The sequence below is a fragment of the Lonchura striata genome, chromosome 6 (genome assembly GCF_046129695.1).
Source record: "Lonchura striata isolate bLonStr1 chromosome 6, bLonStr1.mat, whole genome shotgun sequence".
NCBI classification, from domain to species: Eukaryota; Metazoa; Chordata; class Aves; order Passeriformes; family Estrildidae; genus Lonchura; species Lonchura striata.
This window is the reverse complement of record NC_134608.1, coordinates 20,520,445-20,546,926: the sequence shown is the minus strand read 5'-3', so window position 1 is coordinate 20,546,926 and position 26,482 is coordinate 20,520,445. Positions and strand designations below refer to the sequence as shown.

General features: G+C 34.1%; 1 protein-coding gene across 2 annotated transcripts in view; it reads right to left on the bottom strand.

The window, feature by feature from the left end:
* CEP128 (centrosomal protein 128) overlaps window positions 1-26,482 on the bottom strand; it is a 93,471-nt gene that overhangs the window by 25,924 nt on the left and 41,065 nt on the right. For both annotated transcript variants that reach the window (XM_077784014.1, XM_077784013.1), the window contains 4 exons: window positions 24,668-24,844; window positions 23,076-23,135; window positions 21,205-21,397; window positions 1,562-1,611 (listed from right to left, as the gene is read on the bottom strand). In XM_077784014.1, the coding sequence (XP_077640140.1) occupies window positions 1,562-1,611; window positions 21,205-21,397; window positions 23,076-23,135; window positions 24,668-24,844 (480 nt within the window). The remainder of the gene's footprint in view (window positions 1-1,561; window positions 1,612-21,204; window positions 21,398-23,075; window positions 23,136-24,667; window positions 24,845-26,482) is intronic.

The window sequence follows — 26,482 nt, the reverse complement described above, 5'->3', positions numbered from 1 at the left end:
GAGGACTACTTTGCAAAAAAGGTCTTAGAGTTAGTGAGGATGGTTCCAGTGATAGAATAAAGAGTGTTCAAAATGACTCATGCAGTAAATAAAGTGCATGATACAGTTGCCAAATTCTAAAAATATAATAAACGCTTACAATCTCAGCAGATAATTTTCTGGACTAGCGTCTAATGTATTCGGAAATTTACCATGGATAATTTATACACTACTTGACTATCTATCTGAAGGGAGAAAAAACTGCTATCAATCATTTGAATATGAAAGAACAGCAGTCAGAGCACTACAATTCACACACTTAACCAGAAGTGCCAGCTAGAGAAAGGAATACTGCAATTTAATGGGGAACATGACAGTCAGGCAGGCACATACAGCCATGCAAGACACTACTATGATGCAACTTCCTGCAGTCTAAAATTACTCCTCATTCAATCAGAAGTAATATCATTAGAACAATTTGTCAACCATGAAGCTTCACATGAAAGCAGATGCAGAATTGCTTCACATGAAAGGAGATCTTTTTACATTGATGTAACTAGATATGCACCTGTGTAAACTGCTTACGCAGACAAGCTCTCAGCCCTGTTGAACTTGAGCTGCCAGAAAGCCAGGCCAAGATTTTTGTTTGAGCAGGAAACAGCTGGATTGGTGTGTTGTGCAACTTCTGGGTCTTGCAACTTGTCTCCTATTACTGGATCAAACTGTTTGTACACTAACTTCTTTGATACCTCTAGCCTTCAAAATGCCTTCTATTTATTATATGAGAAGATTTATCTTCAAAATCCTGAGTCAAAACTCAGGTCACTACAAAATGTCATTTTCCTTATGAGCTTTATCTTCATCAATTCCCTCACAAATGCCCTGCTTTCAGTACACTTACAGAATGCTGACTCATTGATACTCTTCATATTGCATGTAAACTTTTTTTATATTCATATATTCATCATTTGTAGCAATTTGTTGTTAAAAATTTCTTTTTCTCTTTCTGTATTCTGAAGAATACGCACATTAGCCTCCCTCTTAGCCTCCCAATTCAGACATTCCAGCCTGTTTTTGCTTTCTTAGCCATTTCAAATTGAAAGGAATATGTTTTCTTTGACTGCAATGCCTAAATACTATTCCAAAGCTTAGGGTAAATCTGACATTTAAGTACTAATTTAAAGTGCTTAGCACAAACAACTTTACTGCTAGATGATATATGATAATGATTTATAATATCGTATCAGGTCCTAGGAAATTCTGACCGATCCATTCTTCCTCAGAAAGATGACTATGGACATTTAGTGCTTCAGAGGATTTAAATACTTACTTGGAATACTTTACTTTCAGTTTTATTCAGTTTTACAAAAGAAAGTAACACAGTTCAGAGAACCTAACCCAACCAGTGAAAAAACCCAGCAGTGAGTATTACTAGCACTTGGGTCTGCATTTGTCTGCATATATTTCTAAATCTGAATTTAAGCTATAAGGCAGTTCAGAAAATCATAATGCTGTAATACAGTATGGTAGTTTTAAGAAATTTAACAAAATATGTAGCTAGTTAATTGAGCAGAAAATATACCTGGAGAGCTCCCATTTCTTCCTCTCTTCTGTGTGTCTTCTCTAATAGCTCTGCAAAATGAAAAATGGAACTTGTAAATTCAACTTCCTGTCTCATGGCCTGATGGAAAAAGTACTGTATAAAACAGTCATCAGGTTTTTTATTTTACAGATTTCACTACACCTCTTTTTAGCTGATTAAATAATAGATGAAATGTGTCAGTGATATGATTGTTTCCAAGCATGGGCTGTTGAGGTGACTAAAGAACAGCCTCAAGAACACAGAATGACAGTTTGACTTGGGGGAAAAGAGCTTTAAGATTCACAGATAAACTTTTCTATACTGAAATAAATCTTCTGGTGTATTTTTAGAATTGAATGAAAAATACCAAAGAGACTGTCTAAAAATTAAGTAAAACTGACTGTCAAAGCAATGCAATTATACATGAAAAGCTACTGTAGAATAGTGCAGACTATTTTGACCGACAATAATTACCTCCTCTCACTAAAATGGAACAATTTTGCTACAGAAAATAATTCACTGTGACAAAATATTAGAAACGTTCCTTACAGTCTTCACAAGATAAAATCCTAGTATCTTGTATTGTCATGTGTGACAATTATAGACATTGGCACACATATGCACATACGTAACATTTCACATTAGAAATTAATTTTGTTGGACTTCTGTGGCTTATGTCATAAGTTGCTTTTCCCTTTCACTTAATTTACATAGTTTTATGATTAAAATCATGTTTTTGATAAATTGTAACATATTTAGAATTCTGGGACCTTAAAGTTATAACCTCATAAAGAGCAGGAAAAACAAAAAAACATGCTGCAGGCTTATGGCTATTTCAACTATCAAAAGTTCACTCATGAGTTTTGCATAAGAAGAGCATTGTTTTGTCTAAGCCAGAGACTGACTTTGAATTCAGATATGCTCCAGTGTGCTAGCAATTAGGAGGGTTATAAGATTATGAAACTGCCTTGACAACATCAGAGGAGTAAATTCTGACTGTCAATTCCCTCAGCATCCTAGTACAGAACAGGTAACTGAAAGTACCTGTGTTTGCTTCCTTAAGAAATAAACTTTACTGATACGTACACAGTCAAAAAGAAAAGCTTCAATGATTTAAAATATTAACTACAGAAAATATTATATTGACATTAATCTCTCATCTCTCCTTTGTGTCTCTGATCTTTTCTCCTTCTCCTGTTAAGAAATCTTCCTGTGAGCACCCCAACCCTCTTTTTTCATAGCTTATTATTAATTTCTGATTGCATGTAGACTGAGACTTATTTCCAAGCACCAGTCCTTTATGAGATGTAGACACTAGGTAAAAAATCTTAGTTAATTCTTTCACAAGCTGAGAGGTTGACTTGTTATTCTTTCTGCTTAGCTTCTATGCCACTTTTTCCAAATCCTTTCTTAAAATTAGTAAAATCACTGTTTCTTCACTTTGTTTTGATGCATCTATGTTTTTCTGAATTATTGTGTGGTATGCTTTTTCAGTCCAGTGATCCAACAGCCACATAAACTACTGTAGCCAAATGCACTGCCATCAATATTAGTACAAGAATTTTGGGTTGAAAAGTAGCTACCCTGTAAGTTTTCTTTGGGCATATTCCAGTATTATATGTAAGTTGATAAAAATTCGTATTGTAATAAAAGCTTTAAAAAAATTTAGGAGCAAGGAATAAGTCTTATGATAAAATGGTGGGAAATGAAAAATTCATCCCCATGTCCCATCTGACCAAAACCCCTCACTTATTATACTTTACTTTGCTCTATTTTCATTCTAATGTAGTAATTAAGATTCTACTGTACAGACACAAATGTTCTAAGTGAAAAGGTTGCTATTACAAGGTTCCTTTCAAACATCTTCTACAAATGCAAAACAAGTTGAACTGATTTCTGCTAACAGTCTCTAGATTTGAAAGCTCTGCATCTCAAATTAGGGTTATCTAGAATCCATTTACTTTATTCTATCCCAGCCTAAATCGGATGTCCCACAGGACGCTTCCCACAAAACTCTGTTCCTGGAAGGGTAGGCAGGTGTTCAAGTCGTGTTAACTGACAAAATATACACCTGTACAGAGCCATCCTTTATTAACATATATTCAAAAATCAACTTCTGTATTTCAACTGATGATTCCATTTAGTATTCCATTTAAAATAATGGCATATTTTCTCCAAAGCTGAAGTAAAAAAAAAAATAAATAAAATTAAAGCAATATATTAAACAGCTATAAAAAAAGTCATATATATATTATATCATTCCTCTGGATATCATTTTCCCTGACAGAATAACTTTGCTTACTTGATCTGAAAAGCTCTGTTGATTTATTTTATCATATGTACAATACTTCCCATATTTAAGTTCTTGTGCAAACTTAAATATATGTTTTATGCTTTATGTCATGTGCCAGAAAATAATGTTGCAATAAAGTTAAGACAGAATGCATTGTGTCTGTAACAGAGTAAAGATGGTCACTGGTCCTAGTGGAAGCTCCTTTCATCCATCCTATGAACAGCCTCTGAGTTTTTCCAATTAAAATTGTTCATAAAAGAAGACACATGGTGGCATGGGTTGCTACAACAATCCTGCTACCATTTTTTTCAAGGCCTAATGTAACCACAGGGTACTTGGGGATTTTTCAAAGCCATACATCACTATTCTCATGGGGCACAGAAAACATCAATTTATAAATTTACTAGAAGAAATAGCATTATTGAAAAAGGCACCTTTAGGCATTGATGGCTCTTCTCAAAAGATGAATAATACATGGAAAAAGGCAACAAGAGAAATGAGATGCAGAAAAAAAAGATATTCATCAACATACTCCCTTTTTATTTCTAGCTAAATATGAACCTTGCAATCCAATAAGGAACTATAAGCTAAAGTTATTAAAAGATCAGATATATTTCAGATGTTTAAAACTGCTCAAAATCAAAAAGCAGCTCAGGATATTGTCTGCAAAATAAGGGATATTACTTTTGTGTAGCCATGATAAAACAATTTATTTACAGTGTCCAAATTCCAAATCATGTAAAGATTATATCTCACTGGGGTAAGCACCAACTGAGTGTCCTTGAAGTGACACTACAGTGACTTATATGTGACTAATCAAACTTAAAGGAAAATTATAGGTTATGATTTAAAACATTCTGTCAGAATCCTTATCTCTTGCAGTTTTCCTGACACTGGACCACCACAGTATATTTCAAAATACTGAAGATGAAGATTATATATTCCATCATACCACATACACAAGTGAGGAAAAAAAGGTTATTTGAAAAGATTAAAAGATTTTTCACATGCAAAAGCCCCAGTTGCAATTTTTTACTGCTGGCGAGAGGTATCAGAAAATAGATTTAGGAGCAGATATTTATTGATTGAAATGAGTAAAATGCAACAGTACTATCTTATTTATCCTAGCTGATCCATTAATATGCCAATAACTAATTAGAATGTTAAAACTCCCTTATGAACTAAGATGCTCAACTCTTTGTACTGGGTGTAACAAAGGTGAGAAACAAGACATTGACTTTATATTAACTAGAGCATCAATTTCTTGATTTCAAACACTGCATGACATCCCATTTTAGAAACTGAATATAATGACAGACAACATTCCTCTTCACATTGTCAGAGAAGACTGACATGCCAGAGAAAAATCTACAAATTGGACCAATACCACATTTTTATGTTTATCTTTCTCTAGCCAAGGAGAATGCACAAATACAGAAGTGCACATAGAATCAATTCTTTTATAGCCATAGATATCTACTCATACAGTGAAAAATCCAAAAATGTGATTCAGAGTACTCTGAAGTTGACATTCACACAATAATTCAGTTTTGCATTCAAAGGTAATATGATGTAAACTATCCTAAATATTTTCAGGCTAATGGTAGATCTGACTGAATATTCTCACTGCTTACTAGCAGTTGCAGATCACCTAGGAAAATAAACAACTCACATAGTACAAAAAATACAGCTATTGTATGGCATTAAAGCAAGAAATCCAGGTTACTACCAGAAAAGAATGGCAGTTTGGAAAACATTGCCAGCATAATTTTTGCATCATCAAGCTAAGAAAGGCTTTTCTCCAAAACACAAATCAGGGCTTTCAGTTATATATTAGTAAAACTATTATAGATTTCCCAAAGTTTGTAACCCTAAACATTAAGGTTTTAAGTTATATAAGTGGATACCAAACTCTTGAGAAATCACTTAATTAGACACCCTGGTCATATTACCTTTAAAGTTGCTTTGATCAAAAATGGTAAAGCTTTTTTATGTCAAGTATTTTCATTCTCACTTCAAATATGCATCCTACAGTTTTCAGTCATCATTTGGAGGCGCTTCCCACAAAACTGCTGAACACATACTGTAGCATTCCTGTGGATGCATAAGGCAGCCAAGCAGGTTTCCATCAAGTATGAAGGAATTTTCAGGCAGCTGAATAAAGCAGTTTCTCTCAGTTAGAAATTACTTATCTTGCTCACATCTATACAGCCAAGTTTAATCACATACCACTATACAAGTTCTTCCCTTCACACAACAAATCTGACATGAAGGCCCTATTTTGGGGGTAATCAAGATGTTTCTAGCTGAACAGGTGTAACCAAAGTGTTTCACAAGATATATATATATTCATTCATGGCCAGTAGAGGTGTTGTGATGAATGGCTTCACAGTACTGTGACAACTGTCACAGTCCAGAAACACTCAATACTAAAGGATGTTTCAATGAGCCTGAAGCTTCCTACTGTAAGACCCAATACCACAAATCACCCTGGCACCAAAGGAACTGAGATGTAAAATAGTACTGGCACCTGCTTCACACCATTTTAATTAAAACAGTACCTGCCACACATGCAAGCCATTAAAGCATATTATTATAATCTTTAAAGAATTTTAGAGAAATATGTATTTCTTAGAACATTAATTTTTGTTAGTGTGGAACAAGGTCCATAAATTATTTGTATTTCAGAATGTGTTTATGTAATCCTAAGCAAAATTTTTAAAAAAGAAAGAAAAGGAAAAAAAGTCTCAAGTGATTTTTAACATTGATTGTTCATTAGCAAACATATTAATATTGAGCACACTCCACTATCTTTAAATATTTTAGTTCAGTTCCCACCACTGCACGCAATGAAATACTCATGATCACCAAGATCAAAACATCTGTTCATCTGTATCTTAATCAAGTTTTCTCATCCACATTTAAAAAGAACTCCAGACTTTATATATCCAGACAGAATATAATATCAAAAAGGGAATCCCTTTTGCAATATTCTGTGCCTTTTTAGCTTGTAGCAATTTATTAGCTACTGCAGTTGTTAGCAAGTGACACAGCCAAGATTTCAAAAGAATATACTATACTGAAAACTTAAACTTTTTAAAAATTAACTAATTCTTTTGATAACTTTTAGGTACACGCTTGTATGTTTACTGTGTAAAATCAAAGCAGATTCTTCAACCTACAGTGATGCATTGGCTTACCTTAACCTGAAGCAGCACCTCTAACCATAACAGAAGAAACAGAAGAAAGGTGTCAGAAGTTAATAGAGAAGGAAACAATTCACTGTTCAGATTCCCTAAGAGACAATACTACACAAGTAACAGAACATAGTGTTTTCTTTATATTCCCTGAGCCTTAGGCAAGACTGATATTTTGTAGCAAAACTTTTAAACATTTACATATCCAGTCTGACCTGGTCTATATTTCTTTATTTGCACAGAAACTATTACTAATTTTATTGGGGGGAAAAAAAGGAGAGCTGATAGAAGGGAAATGTAATCATTCAGGGGCTGTGAGGGACAACAGAGAAGTGTGATTTAATATTCTCAGAGAATTTTTATTCAAGTTATACTCATGACTTTTAGAAGACTTCTAGGAATGGATGATATATTACTGGGTTAGGCTTAAAATCGTGCAGTCTGTACCTCACATCAGACAAAAAGCATGAGCAGACAGGAGGATAAAAAATGGTAATATTAGTTACTCTAATGACAGCTCCAGAATTAAGCATCTGAGAGAACATGTAAGCATCTGAGCAAAAAATCAGGACATCTGGACCATACATGACCTAGCCGACCTCCACAAACTTGACTATTTCTTTAAAAAAGTTTTAAAAAATATGTTCAAGGCAAAAAGCAGTGCACAAATGACATGAGTCTATTACAGGATGTGTCCCTCACAAAAAGGGAGAGAGACAAAGCAGGGAAGTGTTTAATGCTTTTTCTCTCTTCAACACCATTGATGAGCTGGGGTCCCAGTGCTCTGAGCAGAACCATGGCTGTGAAACAAATAAAATTCCCAGCCAATCCTGAATTTGTGTGGGATTTTCTGCTCCTGGGTCCCTTGTAGTCTATGGGGCCTGATGGGATTTTTCAAGAATATTTAAAGAGCTGGCTTATGTATTTGAGGCCTCTCTCAACAGTTTTTGAGAAGTCTTGGACATCTGGAGAGGTCTTAGTTGACAGAAGTTGGCAAATGTTATCCCAATTTTCAAGAAGAGCAAGAGGATGACCACAGCACAGATGGAAAGGGACCAGGGTCCTGGTTGGTGGAAAGCTGAACATGAGCCAGCAATGAACTGGCAGTCAGAAGGGTCAACCCTGTCCTGGGGTGCATCAGACACAGCATGGCCAGCCAGGCAAGGGAGGGGATTGTCCCCCTCTGCTCTGAGCTGGGGCAGCCTCACCCTGAACACTGTGTGCAGGTTTGGGCACCAGTATAAAACAGACAGGAAGGCTACAAATACGGTGAAGGACCTCGAGGGGAAGCCACATGAGGAGTGGCTGAGGTCACTTGGTCTGTTCAGATTGGAGGAGACTGAGTGGGGACCTCATTGCAGTTACAGCTTCCTCATGAGGGGAAGAGGAGGCACAGGTATTGATCTATTCTCCCTGGTGACCAGTGACAGGACCTGAGGGAATGGCCTGAAGTTGTGTCAGAGGAGGTGGAGGTTGAATATTGGGAAAAGGTTCTTCACCCACTGGACACTGGCTGGACACTGGGACAGGCCCTCAGGGAAGTGGCCACAGCACCACCCTGACAGATTTCAAGGAGCGTTTAGACAACATTCTCAGGCACATGGTGTGATTCTTGAGGCTCTTCTGTGCAGGGACAGGAGTCAGACTTAAGAGATCCTTGTGGGTCCCTTCAAACTCAGTATATTCTGTGATTCATTGAACGTATTTATTGTTTTGGATGCCAGAACATTTTGGGACAAGGAGTTTCTATAACTGAAGCATATACTGCATAAAACAAAAAGTTTCCTTTTGTTTCTAATATAATGCCTGGACTATCAATGACATTTTTATATGTATAATTCTTGCCTTTAATTTGCTTATTTCAATAAGTCTTCCTTCTGTTTCACCCTGATATTTCTCTTTATTTCCCTTTCACTTTGATTGGTATTTGATGTAGATCATTCACTTATAAATATCTCCCACGCTTCATTTAGAAAACCTCTTCCAACTTTTTACTTGTCCCAAGAACTAGTCCAAAATTCTCCTCACCAGTTTTATAACCTCTCTATACCTGTCATTAACTGAACTACTTCAGTGTCTGCCTTACAGTGAATTCAGGAGTGCAAGAGTAGATACATATATATATATTCAAATACACAGCTTAAGTACACAAGATACTTGGCCGAGTTGCTGTAATTTCTTCTAGTCCAAATATGATTGCATTGCAATAGTTTGGCTGAATATGAGAATAAATATATTAAAAACTAAAATATAAGGTTACCAATCAAAAAATTATAGGTCCCAATGTGCTGCTTTTTAAGAGGCCTGTATTAAAAGAATGAGAAGGCTTTTTTTCCCAAAGCTTACATGAGATCTTTTAGTTCTATTCCTGGCTCCCCTCTATTCCTGGGAAATTTTCTGTGCTTCATTTGAACATGGCTAAAGAAAATATTTCTCTAACTTCTGATGTGAAGCTCAAAGAAAGTGCACTGAAATCCATGCAAAATATTCCTATGAACTTCCTTATGAATACAAAAGGTGACGACAGTCCTAAACTTCACCATGTCTTAACAACTGCCTAAGGTATGAGCTGGGAGAGAGAGGATGGCTATTGTATTTGTTTAGTACCACACTGATTCTCAACTGAAACTACTGTAGGAGGAATATGAGAGAGGATTGTAAATATAGATGCAGTTAACACATCTTGAAGCACAGTTATAAGCATTCTGTTGTTTTCCTTTGAATGACACTTATGTACCAGCGGACATTCTGTAGAGGATTCCAAAAGCTCTTGAGGGACCTCGGGGCTTCTAGTTAAAAAAAAAAAATCACTAAAGAACAACTTCCCAAAACAGGCATCACTTCCTAGGTGCTTTAGTAAGTTCCAGTAAGTTTCATTAGGAAACAATTAGTGATACAGACAAATAGGAAGGCTAATCTTGAGGTGATAAAAATGTCTCGTTCTCGTTCAAAGACAGTTTTATTATGAAAATGTGATCAAGGCAGGTGTTCTAGTTCTGTGGGGTTGAACTCACAAAGGTGTGTATATTTATTCATCATCAAGTTGTATGTTTATATGTACTTATTGTCCATAAATAAATATACATATATTAGGGTGGCATGCACGATTTTTTTTACTGATGGGGCATGCAATCAAAAAAGTTTGGAGACTAGTACTTAGTATTTAGAACCCCTGAACAATCTCACTTCTGAAGTAAGCAGACTATGGCTGGTAGGTAGCATTCAGAATTTGACTTTTTTCAATCAAGGCATTTAGTTTTTCTAAATCTGAAATGTTTTTCTAGCCTCTTAATCCAAAATTCTTTCTCCTTTATATGCCAAGCAGCATGCATTCTAACACATGGAATTGAGAGGAAAAAAAGCAAAGTTCAAGCAAGAACAAGGTCTAATGAGAAGAGTGTCTATGGGAAGGGAAACTGTGTGGGAAGAATGAGGAAAAGAAGAAGGGACTAGACCTATTTACAGTAAAGGGACAGAACAAGAATGTGTGGCTTATTATTCAAATAGAAGCTCTCCTATAAGCAGCAGATCATATCTGGAGGCCTTACTGCTTTTGAGCCATGATTGGTATAAACTAATCCTGAAGTGCCAAATACATCTTTGTACATAGAAGAGTAAGTCTGTATGTTAACACAAATATTTACTAAGATTTTTTTTTTTATCTAGAATTATGAGTGTCATCTCTAAACAGGTGCTACTATGACAAATTCAGAGGTGGTAACCCAGGTACTGCTTGTTCTCTGAAGTAGTGTCCAAATAAGCAAGCTGAATTGCAGTCAGATTAGAATCAAGGGTCCCTTCTAGGATCTAGAGAGATGTTACATCAGAATTAACACAGCTGGGATAGCAATAAAGCTGTTAACTCCCAGTGAGTCACAACTGCAGAGCTATAGAAAACCTTCTGTTTGCATTATTTGCTCAACTGTTCTCTACGGAGATGTAAAAGCATATGAAACGCTTATAAAGTCAGACCACTGGAATTTCAGTTTTAGGCAGACTCATTAATCAACCAACTTGTCTGAGCCTTAAGCAGCTACTTTTCATTGCCAGGAATACGAAATCTTCTATATCAGTGTCCTTGCACTACGGACTTTAATCTGCTTCATTGCTGTAGGATGACACCACCATAGCTTTTCTTATTGAAGCCTTCTAAGCCATGGTTCTACTGACAGAAAAAAAAAAACAAACACTGCAGGCTAGAATTTTCTTCATGCCTCTATTTAGCAATTTCTTTTAAAATTCATTTAAATGTTCATTTAAATATTTCACACTAAATTAATAATTAATGCAGAAATAAGAACTTTCTTGTCTGAAAACACGAACTGCAGATATCAAGAATGATAAAACCAAAATTGGATTTGTGTGTGTGAGCTACTATCCCACCTGTCTGTAGCACAGATCTATGCAAGGAAACTGACAATGGATTTTTCCTCACACAGTTTTGAATAGAAAACCTATTAAATACCCTAGAAAGAAGAAAAAAAAAGAAAAAAAAAAAAACCCACATTGTTATATAAAAGAAAATATAGTAAGAAATGATTCAAAGCAAGGTCCTCATAACAGTTGACACTTTGAACAGAAAATGCAGTTCAACACTGTTTTATCACTGCATATAATACATAATTGTTACAATTCTCTCCTGAATGAAGAAATTCTGATAATGAATAAAATTTTCCAGGAGTACACAGAAAGAAATTGAAAGTTAATTTGTTTTCATTTACCAACTGCAAGCTAGAAAGATAATTTGTCATTTCTTGTTTTAGAAAATTATGTTGATATGTTTATAGGCATGGTAGCTATACAAAAATTATGGTATAGCATATGTAAATGACAAAACAGGAAATTGAATGCCACTTGTTTCAGCAAGCTCTGTCTTAATATCCTCGGATTTTCTTGTTTTGATGTTTACCATCCCAACCATATTTATGCATATCAGCAAATTTCCTTTTGGCTACATCTGAAGAGCAGCTGCAGATTTTAATGCAAATACACACAAAACTGATCTTGGACCTATCAGCTAAGGAATGGTCAATGATTAAGGGTATCCAGGTTTTTGAAGCAGCTCATTTGAATTGAAATAAGTGGGCCAACCAATGGAGGCCAACAGCTGCAAGACAGAAAGCTTTTCTAGTCAAGGTCACTTGTTACTTGAGATGAGTGATTCTCCCAAGCCTAGAAGTGCATTTCTTAATTGGGCTGTCTGAAGATCAGAACTAAACAATCCATTTGCAATGTTCACAGCATAGGAAAACAGATAATATAGGAAGCTCAAAGATACTGGTCCAGAAATTAAGTTTCCCTACCAATCTCAGTAAAAAAGGGATCTTTTAGCAGCTTGGATGTTTTTTTAGAAGAGTAAACCACACAAAAAAAAGTCCCATCTCCATGGGATTCACTCCTTGATAAATGCTGCAAGAAAGCTTTTAATTCTCCTAGATGGCCCTATGTATCACCAGGACCCAAACAACTTCTAAGAAAACACCTTCTTCAACCAAATAAACATGCATGCACAGAGGTCAGCATGTCTCACTGACACCCAACATAATGCAATTAGAAATTATATAACTGTCTATTACACATGCTACAGAAGAAGATGCAATAAACTGAGCTCGCTGTTATGAAGAAAGCCATAATAGTAATGTTTACTTCTAACTTTTTCAGCTGCAGTTAGGCTTTAAGTTTATTCCTTGGTGGGACAATCCTGTTTTTGTCCCATGGGAACTGATATACAACTGAGACTTACCAGCTCAGCTTTCAGTGAATGGCACATTTTGCTTAGCATCTAAAAATCTATTTTGAAAATTAGACTATCTAAATGCACTAACTTATTCCTTCCACATAGTTAATTGCAAAAATCTACAGTACAACAGCTCCAGTAAATTTTTTTAAGAATTTTTATACATAGATTTGAGGAAGAGATCTCTCCTATACTCCAAAGAGAAAATATATTATATATTGGAAATTATTTGGAGTATTTTTGTATTTTCAAATTTGAGATGTTTTTGCACCAAGTTAGAAACATTCCAAGCTTAAAGTTCAGATCTTATCCTACTGTTGCTTATTGAAACTGTTGAAACTTTCTCTGTTTTGCTGTAATACATGAATAGTCCATGGTACAAACTCATGAAACCAGTCTGTGTAGATAAGTCTCATTGACCAAGAATGAAGTATTAATATTTCTCCAGCTTTTAAGAGAATAAGCACGTATATAGTAGAATATTCACATTCCACTCTTAAATAAGAAGCTGCTTTAATAAAACATAGCCAACATAACCTAGTGTACTTAAAATCCCTTTAATACACTTGAGAAATATAAGCTTAACATTCCCAACATTTTGGAAAAGAAAGTCCCTTCTGCCTCAGGGAAGAAGGATGACATGAAGCTATGCAAAACTTCCTCCCAAGTTCCATGACTCATGGCTCATGTCTTGACAGAAACAAGGCATCTGAAAAACTAAGTTCTCTGCCAATTTAAATACGCTTCTAGTAAAAAATAAGCTGGTTTGTAATAGGCATTAAGAACTTAATAGGGAAAACCGTAAATTGCCAAACTATAAGATAATAATTGCCAAGCTATAAGATCACTGCATTATATTCAATAGTGTCCTAACTTAATTCTGTCCTTTGAGCTCTTCCTTAATAAAAATGCACTCCATGGATTTTAAGCATGTAGCATTAGAACAAAATTATTTCACTAGCATTTTTTAATTTTATGTAGTGTCTTGCAAGAAGTGGTATACTGTCTGATCATTTGATTTTGCAAGTAGAAGCAGTTACAGAAAACTTTCAAGCCTTATTTTCAGACAATGCTGCTCCTAGAATTTCAATCTAATCAAGAAAGTAATGTTCTACAGCCAAATCATCAAATATAAATAAAATCAGCAAGACAAAGTTTTATCCTGGCAGCTGAAGTACATACAGTATTGATGCAGTATGTATATATGCATAAAGAATATGCATATATATTTCAATGAATATGTTTTCTTGGCTTTGCATTTAGTTTCTTTCTCTAGTGGTAGACACCTCAATTCACCAGGTATACCAAAACAAAAAAAAAAAAAAAAAAAACAAAAAAAACCACAATAAAGTTGTAATTGTTAGAACTGTGAAACAAAAATTAAGGTAAATTTTACATTTAAATTTACATTTAAATGTTTTCCACTAAACACAAATTTACATACTAGAAATATATAAAGTTGCACAAAGGTACTACTCAAATACTTGAAAATAATTATGGCAAGATGAACATGTGTATTTTAAAAAACAATTCTCAGAGTAGAAAGGTGGTATAAAATTAAGTAATTCAGCTGAGGAATAGGAGACTAAACTTTACCCTCAGTTCTCTCTTTTTTTTTTTTTTTAATACATAACCAGGATCAAGCACATTCTCTCTGACTCAGACACTGCATCTGTTTAAGCAAACAAATAAAATTTACAGCAACAATATTTACTAACAGTGCTTAATAACTTGCAATTCAAGTCCTTTAAAATAGGAAGAAGTATCCAAATCATACCCTTGACTATGTTATGACCTTATCCTAGAGATGTGAACAAGAAAGATACCGTGAGACTCTCTGTATATGTACCCATTATTATGTGGCTGTAGTTTTTAAAAAACTACATATAGGAATCTGTAATTTATTAAAAACAATTAGTAGCTTATTGTTCTAATCACTCATACTGTATGAACTGCATAGTTAATTTGCTTGTCTTGCTTGGCTCTAGAACATTTAATAAGGATTTTCCCCTTTAACTACAAAATATATAAAGCATTCAAAAGTGGTTCCCATTTTCTTACAAAAAACATATGTTATAGACAGTTATTACCTTGAACATGCTGATTAGAGTAAATATTCGACCTAGGAATTTGTCCTATTTAACCCACTAGAAGGAAAAAAATTAGCAAATAGATTAAATATAATTTATTTAACTTAGTCTGTATACAGAAAAATCCAAAACCAGCTAGACTTTCTTTTTTTTTCAATAATTCATTTAAAATGCATGTTCTGTAATTTAAATTATTTTGGTGTATACAGTCACCATTAAGAATTGGTTTTACTGATGACTGAAGTTCTTTTCAAAGTGAAGAATTTTTTTGTACTGATATAGCACTTAAACTTCAATTCTCCAAATACACCATATCATTAGGACTCACTTTAAGACAAAAAGGATCTTAGATATCATGTCAGCTGAAAGGATACAAAAGCTCTTAACATAGCAATGAACTACACTGAAAATCATATTCTATTACAGCCTGAAAAATTCTAAGCAAAACCATTACAACAATCACTAATTTTGAAAGATATTGGGTCTATGACATAACAAGATGAAAGATTTCAAATACTTCTTTAATTGAAAAACCTTTACTATACTGAATCTTAGATGGCATTTTTTCATTTCTGTTCAAATTTCCAACACAATTCATCTGTATTTTAGACTAAGATGGCTCTGATCAAGGGAATAGGCACAACAGGAGAGGAACATAGTGCCCTTGGATCAGTTTTATTTCCTATAAGACAGTTATTAAATAAACTGACATATTTTCAGATATTGAAGAGTTTCTTCAGGATTTCATTGTTACCTAAAGAAGAATAAATGACAGATAGCATATTTCTGTTACATACTTCTCAGAAAAATATTGAATTCAAGGCAAGTGTAGAAGTGCCTGTGTTGCTTGGGGTAGGGTTTTTTTGATTGGGTTTTTTAATTTTAATAGCTGTAAAATGGTGATATCAGTTTGGTATATAAACATAGTACACAGCCTGAAAGCATGACAACACCTTTCTATTAATTCAAGGAATCCTCATAAAATCGTACAGTAATTATAAGATTCTCTTGATTATAAAATGTTAAATCACTGTTAAGCTGTAATTGTGCTTATAAAGAGTCCAATTTCATTTCAACAGCTGTAAAAAAAAAAAAATCCCCAAAAAAACACTAGTTCATAGAATATTTTAGCTTGGTTTAAAGAAAGAAGTCATAATTCACAAAAGAAAGAAAAAAATTAAATAATACATTTTAATTATTTAATATAAACTGAATCCCCATCCCCCAGGTTTCTTTTGTTAATTCTGATTTAGTTTCTGATATGTGCAGGTAAGCCAAGAAATAAATCTAATAAATACAATCTCTTACTTTTAATGAGCAGTACAAACTCACTAATTTAAATGACTCATCATGCTTTCCACACCAAAAAACTGTACATAAGTTTCAGATAATCATCTAAAGTATGTGATTCAGAAAGAAAAAAGAAATCAAAGGAAGTCTTAAAAACAGCTACAGTTTGATCCCATCTCTTACCTTCTCTTTTTTACAATGGCAGCCATATTTTTATGAGTGCATAAAAAGATAATGTCAAATGAAAATGGTTCCAGAAAAATACTAAATAATTACAGCAGTGCATGTCCAGTCAGATATTTCCAGTTTTTTAATTAAAAAAATTCCACACGACAGGATTTCCAAATGATTTGGGCTTATTTCTATTCTTCTAAGACTCTGAACGCAGGTTCATTTTGGCAAAGTTTAAAATAACTTAGAAGTCCTCCCTCCTCCTTCCCCCATCACACTAAAAAAATCAAGCATTATTTAAAGGGCAAGAACACTATTAATAATAAATAAATTATTTGAATAGTAATGATATTTCAACTTTATGCATTTTGAATCTCACTATGAAAACCAAGTACTATGAAGAGTTTCTCTGAAATCCTTCAGGTTCCTTCCTGTATGTATGTTTAAAAGAGCGTTCTCTCTAGTTGATGCTCCCATTCATTGTTCAATAAAAGATGACCTGAAAATACCTTGTGATATTTCTTGTTGCCACAGAAAGGACTCTTGTTCGTACAAGGGCAATATCATGCAATATATGAGAAAAAGAAATTTAATAAAAAAGAAAGAATCAAACCTGAAAGGGCAGAATCAGGCTTAAAGTTGTCTTCAAAACAGCATATTAAATGAAACAGAATAGGTCATAATAGAAAGATTTTATACTGTTTTGATTTTCACTAGTTCCCAATCTCATATTTTTCCTCAGTTTAATAGCAGAGATTGCTCAGTGTCAGTGTATTTACTCTCAGTACTACACTGCTTCTTATTTTAAATTTTTACTCTTTCTGCTTTACTGTTCCTGACTCAAACAGAAATTGGACTTCCTGACTTTAAAATAGAAAAAAACAGAAATTTAATTTAAAAGATTAGTTTCGTCAGAGCAAAATTTTACCTATATTTTTAATCTACTTTAATATACCAGGCTCTTTTGAGTTTACGCTATCCACAGCAGTTGAAAAACAGATAATCCTGAATGAACCTAACACAAAAAAAAGAAATTAAGCTTCAGGAATGACTTACCAAAATCTTTGTCAATTTTACTTGTTTAAAGTGACAAAGCTAGAGGCAACTATGATTCATAGAGTTGACACCATCACTAAAACTAGTCAAAATGTAAATCTTTCAAACTTTGATTTTTGTATCCTCAAATATAAGACAATGCACAATGATAAATGCATGAGTGATAAACTTAATTCATAAAGAGAAACACCACACACTTGCCCAGTACAGTTTTGTGCTTGTGACAAGAGCATCTAACATTAGTCAGCTCAGGACTACAACTGTTACCTTCGCTTTACTTAGCAGTATAGGTATATATGTTATACCTATATAAGAAATTCCAACTATGCAGTAGTTCAAATGTGATTGCAATGCATTATTTCAGTAGACACTGAGAATTGGTACAGAGTATGTCCTGCATCACCTGGGACTTTGTGTAAAGCAGTATTTGCAGAGTATTTTGAGATAAATCAGTCTTGTAAATGCAAGCAATGCACCTCCTCTTCTTACATCACTACAGCCATACTAACTTTGTTTCATTAAAAAAACCAGATATGGTCTTGCTAAATATGTCAGGTCTTATTTTGCTAAATAGTTATTTGTTGACTCTCTGTGTTTTCTCTGAAGTAGCAGTATATTATCCTGAAAGAAAAACTGTGCAGACTTCATGCCCACCACTATATAACATTATGTCTAACTTATATACATGTCAGTATATTCCAAGATTTTCTTAGAAAGGCAATTAAAGTAAATCTGAGTTTATAAAACCATTGGGTCCACTCAGGATCAAATACAGACTTTCACTGATTTGAATGATGAGCTTTTCAGACTACACAGTCTAGCTAGATCATATAGAAATGCAATAAATGAAAGAAATTTGTGCCAGATCTTGGGTATAATTGCTGACAATGGCATTCAAAAATAATAACAATAAAATTCTTGTTACCCAAACTGATTTTTAAATTGTTCTTAAGAACACCATGGCATGCTCAGCAATTCCAGAATGCAAATTAAATTCTTAGTTAAGAAACCGGAACTTATGCATTTTATTTCCTCACACCTTTGTCTATTTTGTTAACATAATTGGATACCTAGTACAATAAATTTGATTGTAAGACCAAAATCAGTCCAAGATGAAACATGGAATCCAAATGGGATAATGAAATATCCCATTGTGTAGCATGCTAGATAAATACCTTGCTAAGTAGTGAACTGCATCCAAAGTACCAATCTGCAAACCTGAAATCAGATGTCACATCCTCTTCAGTTCTTCTGTATTTATGAATATTGCTAGACTTCTGAATTTCTAAACTCTCCATCATGATACTCTTATGAAACATGGAAGACAAACATAGCACCACCAGATAAGTATGAAACTTCTCCTACTCTGTAAACAATCCTGGCGCTTCACAACTGTATTTTACTTCATTCTCTATTCTCCATTCTCTTCATGGATGAAGCTCTACTTGTATTTGTCAGGTTTATCCCACATGGACAGCCAGTTCACAGCACCACAGGTACCACTGTGATAATGTTTACACTTCTACATAGATTCATAAGGAGGTTTCAAAAGCCTACAATATCCTAGGTACGTACAAATACTTTGGTAAAGGGGAAAGACAAAAAAATATATAGTTAAAAGCTTTAGTAGAACCTATTTAAGCTAATAAAACTTCTTTAAACATGTTCATCGACAAAGCAATTTAAATATTTATGCCACCTACTTTTGATATGTCCACCATAAATCTCTATTTTTATTCTTTCTCCTCAAAAAACCCCATGAGTAAACTACATTATCAGATCCACAGAAAGTAAATTAATAAGTTAATTTATTAAGAATACAATTTCTCTGTCTCATTTTCATAAGTTTTGATTTATGTGAACTTAAATTAACAGAGAATTTTCAGACTATATCAGGTACTCAGACAAGTAGTTTGTGTCAGCGGGGACAGTCATCCACATTGATGGATATTCATTGTTATTCACAGAATCTGATAAAAAGTTCCACCTAAAATCTACATCATTCCAGCAGAAATATTTTCATCCATTTGATCAAATTTGACTAAATACCTATTTTATTTAGCAATACCTTAAAGGATACTGTGGCATTAAAAAAAAAAAAAAAAAGAAGGGCTTTTTTATCAATTAAATACATTCTGCCTTCATTTGCTTTATTCCTGCACCTAGGACTTGCCCATAATTTCATTACTAGGTGCCTTAGTATTGTGTCAATACTTCCATTTTTTATGTTTAAGTAAGAAAAGCCAACCAGCATTCTGTATCCTTAATTTAAATTTTTTATCATTTTGATGGATTGCCTTCTCCTTTTGGCTTAACACTTTTTTATGCTTTTAGCTGTGTTTTCTTTTTTCCCTCTGGGAAAGTAGCTTTTCTAATTTTCATGTTCAAGTCATTCATCCATTAAACTATTTACATATTTACATTCTTGTATTACTAGCATCATAATGAAGATTGGGCTTTTCACTTAGTATGCAAAAGTATTTGTTCAAGATACAAAAACAGTCAGACTTTGTCTTGCACCCTTTTTTTAATAAAAAACCCTTTTTAAACATTTAAATGTATCCCTTGGTGAATGAGAGTACTCAAAACTCAGATTAACAAATATACATTTTATTATCTCTCTACCTTCTAAAAATAACTGATTTGATATAATAAAGTCATAATTTTCAAATGAAAAAGAAAAATCTAAGTTGACATGACTGTAAAACAAACCAATTAAATTCACATGGAGATTGTAAATCCATTATTCTTGCACACATTGTCACATGCACTGTCATTACATGCACATGTCAAAAAAGATAGAAATAAAGTAAAAAAAAAACCCAAGTGACGTACAGTATCACTGCTCACCACCAAACAATGTCCAGCCCCTTCTCCAGCTGTGATTGGCTCCTCCCAAACAACTCTCCTATGTTTGTGCACTGGGAATAATATTCTAATACATGGAATATCCCTTTGTCAGTTCCCCTGGTCTGGCCATGCTCTCTTGCAGCTACTTGAGGACCATCTCACCATTAGAGCATGGAAAACTGAAAAGTCCTTGACTTAGGGTGTAACAACTAAATCATGAGTGTGTTTTCAACATTACTGTCCATATTAAATCCAAAACACAGCATGTTTCAGTTACTGCAAAGAGAATTAACTTTGCTCTTGCCAAAACTAAGCAGTTTTGGTTTTTGCTGCAATTCACAAAACATTTTCAATAAATCAACTACTAGGAGCTGTAAATACATTTAGTAAAATTTACTCTTATCTGAATCAACATCAATCAGCACAAAGTGACAATGACCAAAATAATTTAAGAGAATATTTATTCTGCCCAGTTGTATCAGTATGGAGTCCTGAATAAAGGCTGGAACAAGATTTCTGAAGAAAATCTAAAAGGTGACACCTTTCTCCCAGAACAGAGGGAACAGAATACAATGAAAAATTATACCATGACACAGTGAGCCGTGCAATAGCAGTCTAACTCAGACTGCCTCAGACTCTTGTATAATCCCTTTTTGCCCAGGTTGTGCAATGTCCCAGATGGTACAGCTGGGAAATAATTTCTATATCCACTGTGCATGATGTAAACTCATGTGTTACTCAGCCACTGTGTTGGTTTGAAACGTGGCTGATTGCATTTGCCTTATTTGTCAGCAAGGGAAAACAAAAAACCACAAACAAAACATTATTGTTGGTTAGCACTAGCCCATTGCAGCTTGAAATAACTAGTTGATAAAATTAATGTGCCATAGAAATTATAATTGATATAATTTTAAAATTCTTTATCCCTTTTATTAACAAATATTGAATCAGTAACATACCTCTTTTTTCTCTGTGAACTTCTTCCAGAAGTTTTTCTTGGCTTTTTATCTGCTTAAAGAGAGACTGATGTTCAGTCTCCTTTATCTGTGTCAAGTGCTTGAGCTGTTCTCGGCTCTGCAGCAAGTAGCATCGCAGCTTTTTTTCCTTACTTTCTCTTTCCTTTACCTCCTCACACAGCCACTGAAGCTTAGTCTACATTTAAAACAAAAGGTACATAAAAAGTAAAGAATTCTAATAAAAATAAGAGGACATAAATGTTCACTGACCAAAGTATCTTTGAAGCCACAGATTATTCATTTGTAACTATCTGAAAAATAATAATAACAGGGCATTCAGATACATTAAGAGAGAAGGTAAGTTGATTTTCAAGAGACCAAAAAGACATATTTTTGTTGATAATTGTATGTGAAAAGTGATTTTCGTTAATATTATTTTATTTATTTAAAATCAGAAGCATGAATTTGCTAGGGTAGATATGGAAATTCACATTTAATTAGTTCACACATAGACACCAAGAGATAGGCCTTCCTTTCAGAATACCTTTTTCCTCTCTATTTTATGTTGGCAGAATTTAAAAATATTTCCCCTTTCTAAAACAGTGACATCAGTCCTTTCTAGTCAGCAAAAGTCAATATTTAAGGGTCACTCAGAGGAGAAAAAGATCTCATTGATAAGGTTGTGATCAATTTAGTAAATCTAGAAATTATGAAATGGAATACGATATGGACGCTTTCACACAGTTTATTTAATAAAAAAGAAAATAAAAGTGGCATTTTAAGCAGTTATTAATTCTAAACTTCCCTCTAGCAGCTAAACAAACTTAGGCTTGCAACATATTATTAGATGCTCTTTGAAAGTTCTTTTTAATATGTCAGTGTCACTTTTTCAAATGAAGAAAATACTTCCTCCATAACATTTCTCCTTTGATTGCAACCTTACCTCTTTTATCTATAGAGGAAGTATTTCTTGGTCTACAAGTCTTACACAGACCACACACCATGAATAACCTTCTCTTATATGCAAACATTTGCAATTTTTTTCCTTAAGTCAATTCTCCTGTGGCTTTGACCCTTCCACATGACACAAAACCACCAGTTGTCTTCCACAGTTTGCAGTCTATTTTGATCATGAGAAATTTATTTCTTTTAAAAGATACTGAATAAGAAGTGTGTTCTATGTGTGAGCTAGGGAACTGAAGGAAAGCTGCAAAATGACAGGCAAGATTTATGAGTTACAGTCATCACCTTGAAGATGTTCTCAAACAAGTGTGCCCCCACATTATAGGATTTGAAAGCTTCAACGGGGAAAGAAAAAATAATTTATTTTCCAAGAATCCTATCTAATATATTTTAGATTGAATAAATATCAGCGTTATATAAAGATTTAAAGTAATATCTAGCCTTGTGATAATGCTGTAAGAGAAACTTAACCTGCTGACAACATTCTTATGCTTTACTTTTCTGAAAAAACTTGAACCAGATCTAAAGGCTATCACTGCTTTTACTTCAATGCCTTTTTTTCTGTGAAAATAATATTGTTATTTATTTTGGTATAGTGATGGTTATTTCTTACTGATAGAAGCATATTCTAGCAGTTGAAATAACAGTCTGGAAATATCTAATAACTAAAAACTGCCAAAGGAATGCTTTTGTATTTTTCCTTTTACCCTTTAAGTGCCATTTTAAATGGATGTTCAACTAAATCAGATCCATTTATTCACAGACTCACCTTCTCACTCAACTAGGGCTGAAAAGGACCTTAGGGATCATCCAGTTCCAAACCCCTGACATGAGCAGGGACATCTCCCACTACACCATCAAATGCTGAATATTAGCTTACTCAGTAAAACTTCAGGAGGTTTGACTATTACCTTTGTTTCTGCTAACCAGCGATGAGGATCATTCAGTACTGTTGGTGTAAGGGATATTGCCTATGAAAAAGTGGGTGATAAAGAAACAAACATAAAATGAGCATTAGGCATAGGAGGAAGAAAGTCTTTTCTGCTTACTGGAAATTAATCAGAGAAATAAATTTCTTATCAAGGAAGATTAAGCCTAGTGCTTGACTTCTGTCAATACAAATATTTATCCATCAAATTCGTCCTACTTACCCAAGTTGCTGTGGCAACTTCTTGAAGTAAAGGGTGAAACTTTTTAGAAACCTTAACAATACCTGAAGTACTGGGCATAGGAACAATATCATAAAGGAAGATTCTTACCTTTAAAAAAAAAAATTATACCAGAACCACAAAACTAACTTTTTTTTCACATTAACTGTCTAGTCAAAAAATCACATTCAGAACTGGTTTAAGTTGGCCAATGATAAAAACCAAGGAGAATTGTATAAACAGGGATCTACAAAACGTTATACAGAAACCAAAACATCTCCACAAGGTGAGGAACAAGTTCAAGAAGGCATAGCTCGATCAAAAATCTGGCAACTACAGCAGATTATAGATGTTAATTTTAAAAAAGACCTATCTGTAAGGATACAAAGAAGGAAGCTTGTTTGTCAAACACATTTTCTTAGAATTCTCATCTAGTTTTGTGCTGCAACACCCCAACTCCACGTGTAAGTGGAGAAATGGTGTCAATTGTGGAAAAAAATCTATTTCAAAAACAGCCCAGCCCAGTCAAATGACCAGGAGCTACAAAGTATTTTTTGTTTAAACAGCAAGACAAAAAAAAAGGTGTACTCTGGGTTGCAGCTAAGGCTAAAAAGCCACTAGGTCAAGCACTTGTAAGTGTGGCGACAAGCTGAGTCAGACAGTCCATTCTCTTTATTCTCAGAAATGTACAATGTTGATTTAACAGGCTCAGTCTTGTAGAATCATATGGAGGGGGAAGAGTGGTTTCTGTACCTGGCAAGCAAATGAGAATGATCAGAAGAAAAGCTACAGGGAAATGCGTTGTGGAAGAAATAGTAAAATAGCAAAAAAAAGCTACAGCAAGCTACCAGTTTCCTGAAAATTTGAGTCTGAGTTTTCTGAATACAAGGACCTGCTCCTCAAAAGAGGAGGTTATAAACTCTTTTCATTTTCAGTATTCAGTTCTCTACATAAAAAACAAAGCACCTAAGTGATTTTTAACAAAAAATTTCTTCCATTTTCTCCTACTTTTAAAAGCATTTTAGGTCCTTCTTAAGGATTTCCCAATTCTAGGAACATGGCCTAAGAAAACATATCTCAAAATTTTGGCTAATAAAAGGTCCTTTCACACAAGCAAAAGGAGAACTATTCCTCAAAAAATGAAAAAAAAAGAAAGCAGACTCAATTAATGCATGGACACTCCTTCATAGTATCCCATTGTAATACACAGCAATGTCTCTCTGTACCAGCTAAAAAGCCATAATTCTATTAGAATGATTATCTATGCAACAGTGAAAACAATGCATACAAGTTCCACTACAAAAGTTCATCAAGAAAAGAACAAAACCTGCAGCATACTTAAAACTTAGAATTACTTTTAATTTCTCCATGGAGTCTCGAGAAAAGATTTCACAGGCAGCATCAATTTCACTTCCTATCGTGGAGAGAATGGATTGCTGTTCCATTTCTAATTGACGCAGCTGATCTTTAAACTGCAGTCTGGCCTCACTCATCTTTCTCAAATGATCTTCTTCATTGCTGATCTGTTTTTCCTAAAGTGAAAAAGGAAAAACAAAAAAAAAAAAATTGCATTAATAATATATGTCATCAGCCATGTATCATTCAATCTCATAATCAGACCATACTCAGTCATGCTAAGTTCAACTCCTTGACATAGAAAAATAATACCTTCTAATAGCACTTGTAAGTTCCTCCCTTGATTCTCCTTATTATCCAGTAAATCAGTAATAAAGAAACTGCTACCAAATCCAAACTGCTACCAAATCCAAATTCAACAATCATAAAGCCTATTTTCAAAGTCAAAAATAGGTGTTCTATTACAAATCTCCTCATGAGTAGAAAAAGAGCCCAGTGTAAATACTCCCATTATTATCTTTTGCCCTGAATCTGTTCTAGGCATCTAATCTCTATCGTCAGAAAAGAGACTTCAGAAGGAAAATTTTATTGGCAGTCAGTGTGCCCTCAAAGGAAAACTACCCAAAGAATATCTCACAGGAGAGTGAGTGGCACTGAAGAAAGTATTTTATATTATCATCTAATGTCAGAAAGTTAATTAAATATGTTACATATGTTTTTAAAACTCAGATTCTCTTCTTTTATACCTATGATAGAACTACCATAAAACCAAACAAAACTGCTGCTAGGTTACACAAAATATTGATCATTAATAATATAGAAAAATCTATACTGTGAGAATTAATGAAATTGAAACACACGTCTGCTGCTGAGAACAGGAGGATGTAATGCAGCAAAGGGCAAACACTTTAACACGCAAATTCCAATGTGTGCAAGTTGCACCAAGAACAGTAAGAACAGCAAGGACTTCAAAAATTTATTAATTGTGGACCTCCAAAATGACAAGGTGTAACTGTTTGAAGTCTATTTGCTGGAGATCTTCATACACTGCTCTTATGAGACACCAGTGCGGAGTTAGGTAATGTCTAACAACAAGTTAAAGGAGAGGTGACTCAACCACTTCCCCAAGCAGCCTGTTCCAATGCATGAATAAAGTTTTCCTAATATCCAATCTAAATCTCCCCAGACACAGCTTAAAGCTATTTGATCTTGTCCTATCACTTGCTAATTGGGAGACAAGATCAACATCCACCTTGCTACCTCCTTTCTGGAGGTTCTATTTATAGGTGTTTATTTCTACTAGCAAAACAGGTATTTTTAATGTAGGTGGCCAACAAATGTGAAACATCAGTACTTGATAAGCAGTCTGATTTTTTCACTTAATACAAAAATACTTGGGAAAGAAATTATTTCAAACTGAAGAAATTGTAAGATTTTTTAAGATGGACAGGTTCCAGTATTTCTGTACTATAAAGATGGGATTTGAAATATGGGAGTTGAAATAAGAGTTTTGACCTAGACTAGTATTCTGAAAGCAGTAAGATTGCACTGTATACATTTCCAGTATCTATATTGTCTCACTATTCAGTGAATGCAGTCTATCACATGTCAAAGTTCATTCCCACAGACCATGACTAAAACAGAACACATAACTTTATTTTTTTATTTCTTATCTTCTTGATTTTCTGAATGTGCCAACATTCCTTATCATTCTACATCCAGAGCCTACGGGAGAAAAGAAGTCACTAATGACTCAGAAGTGCACAGAAGAGAAAGGAAAGAAACCAACCATTTTACCATTATGCTCTGTTCCT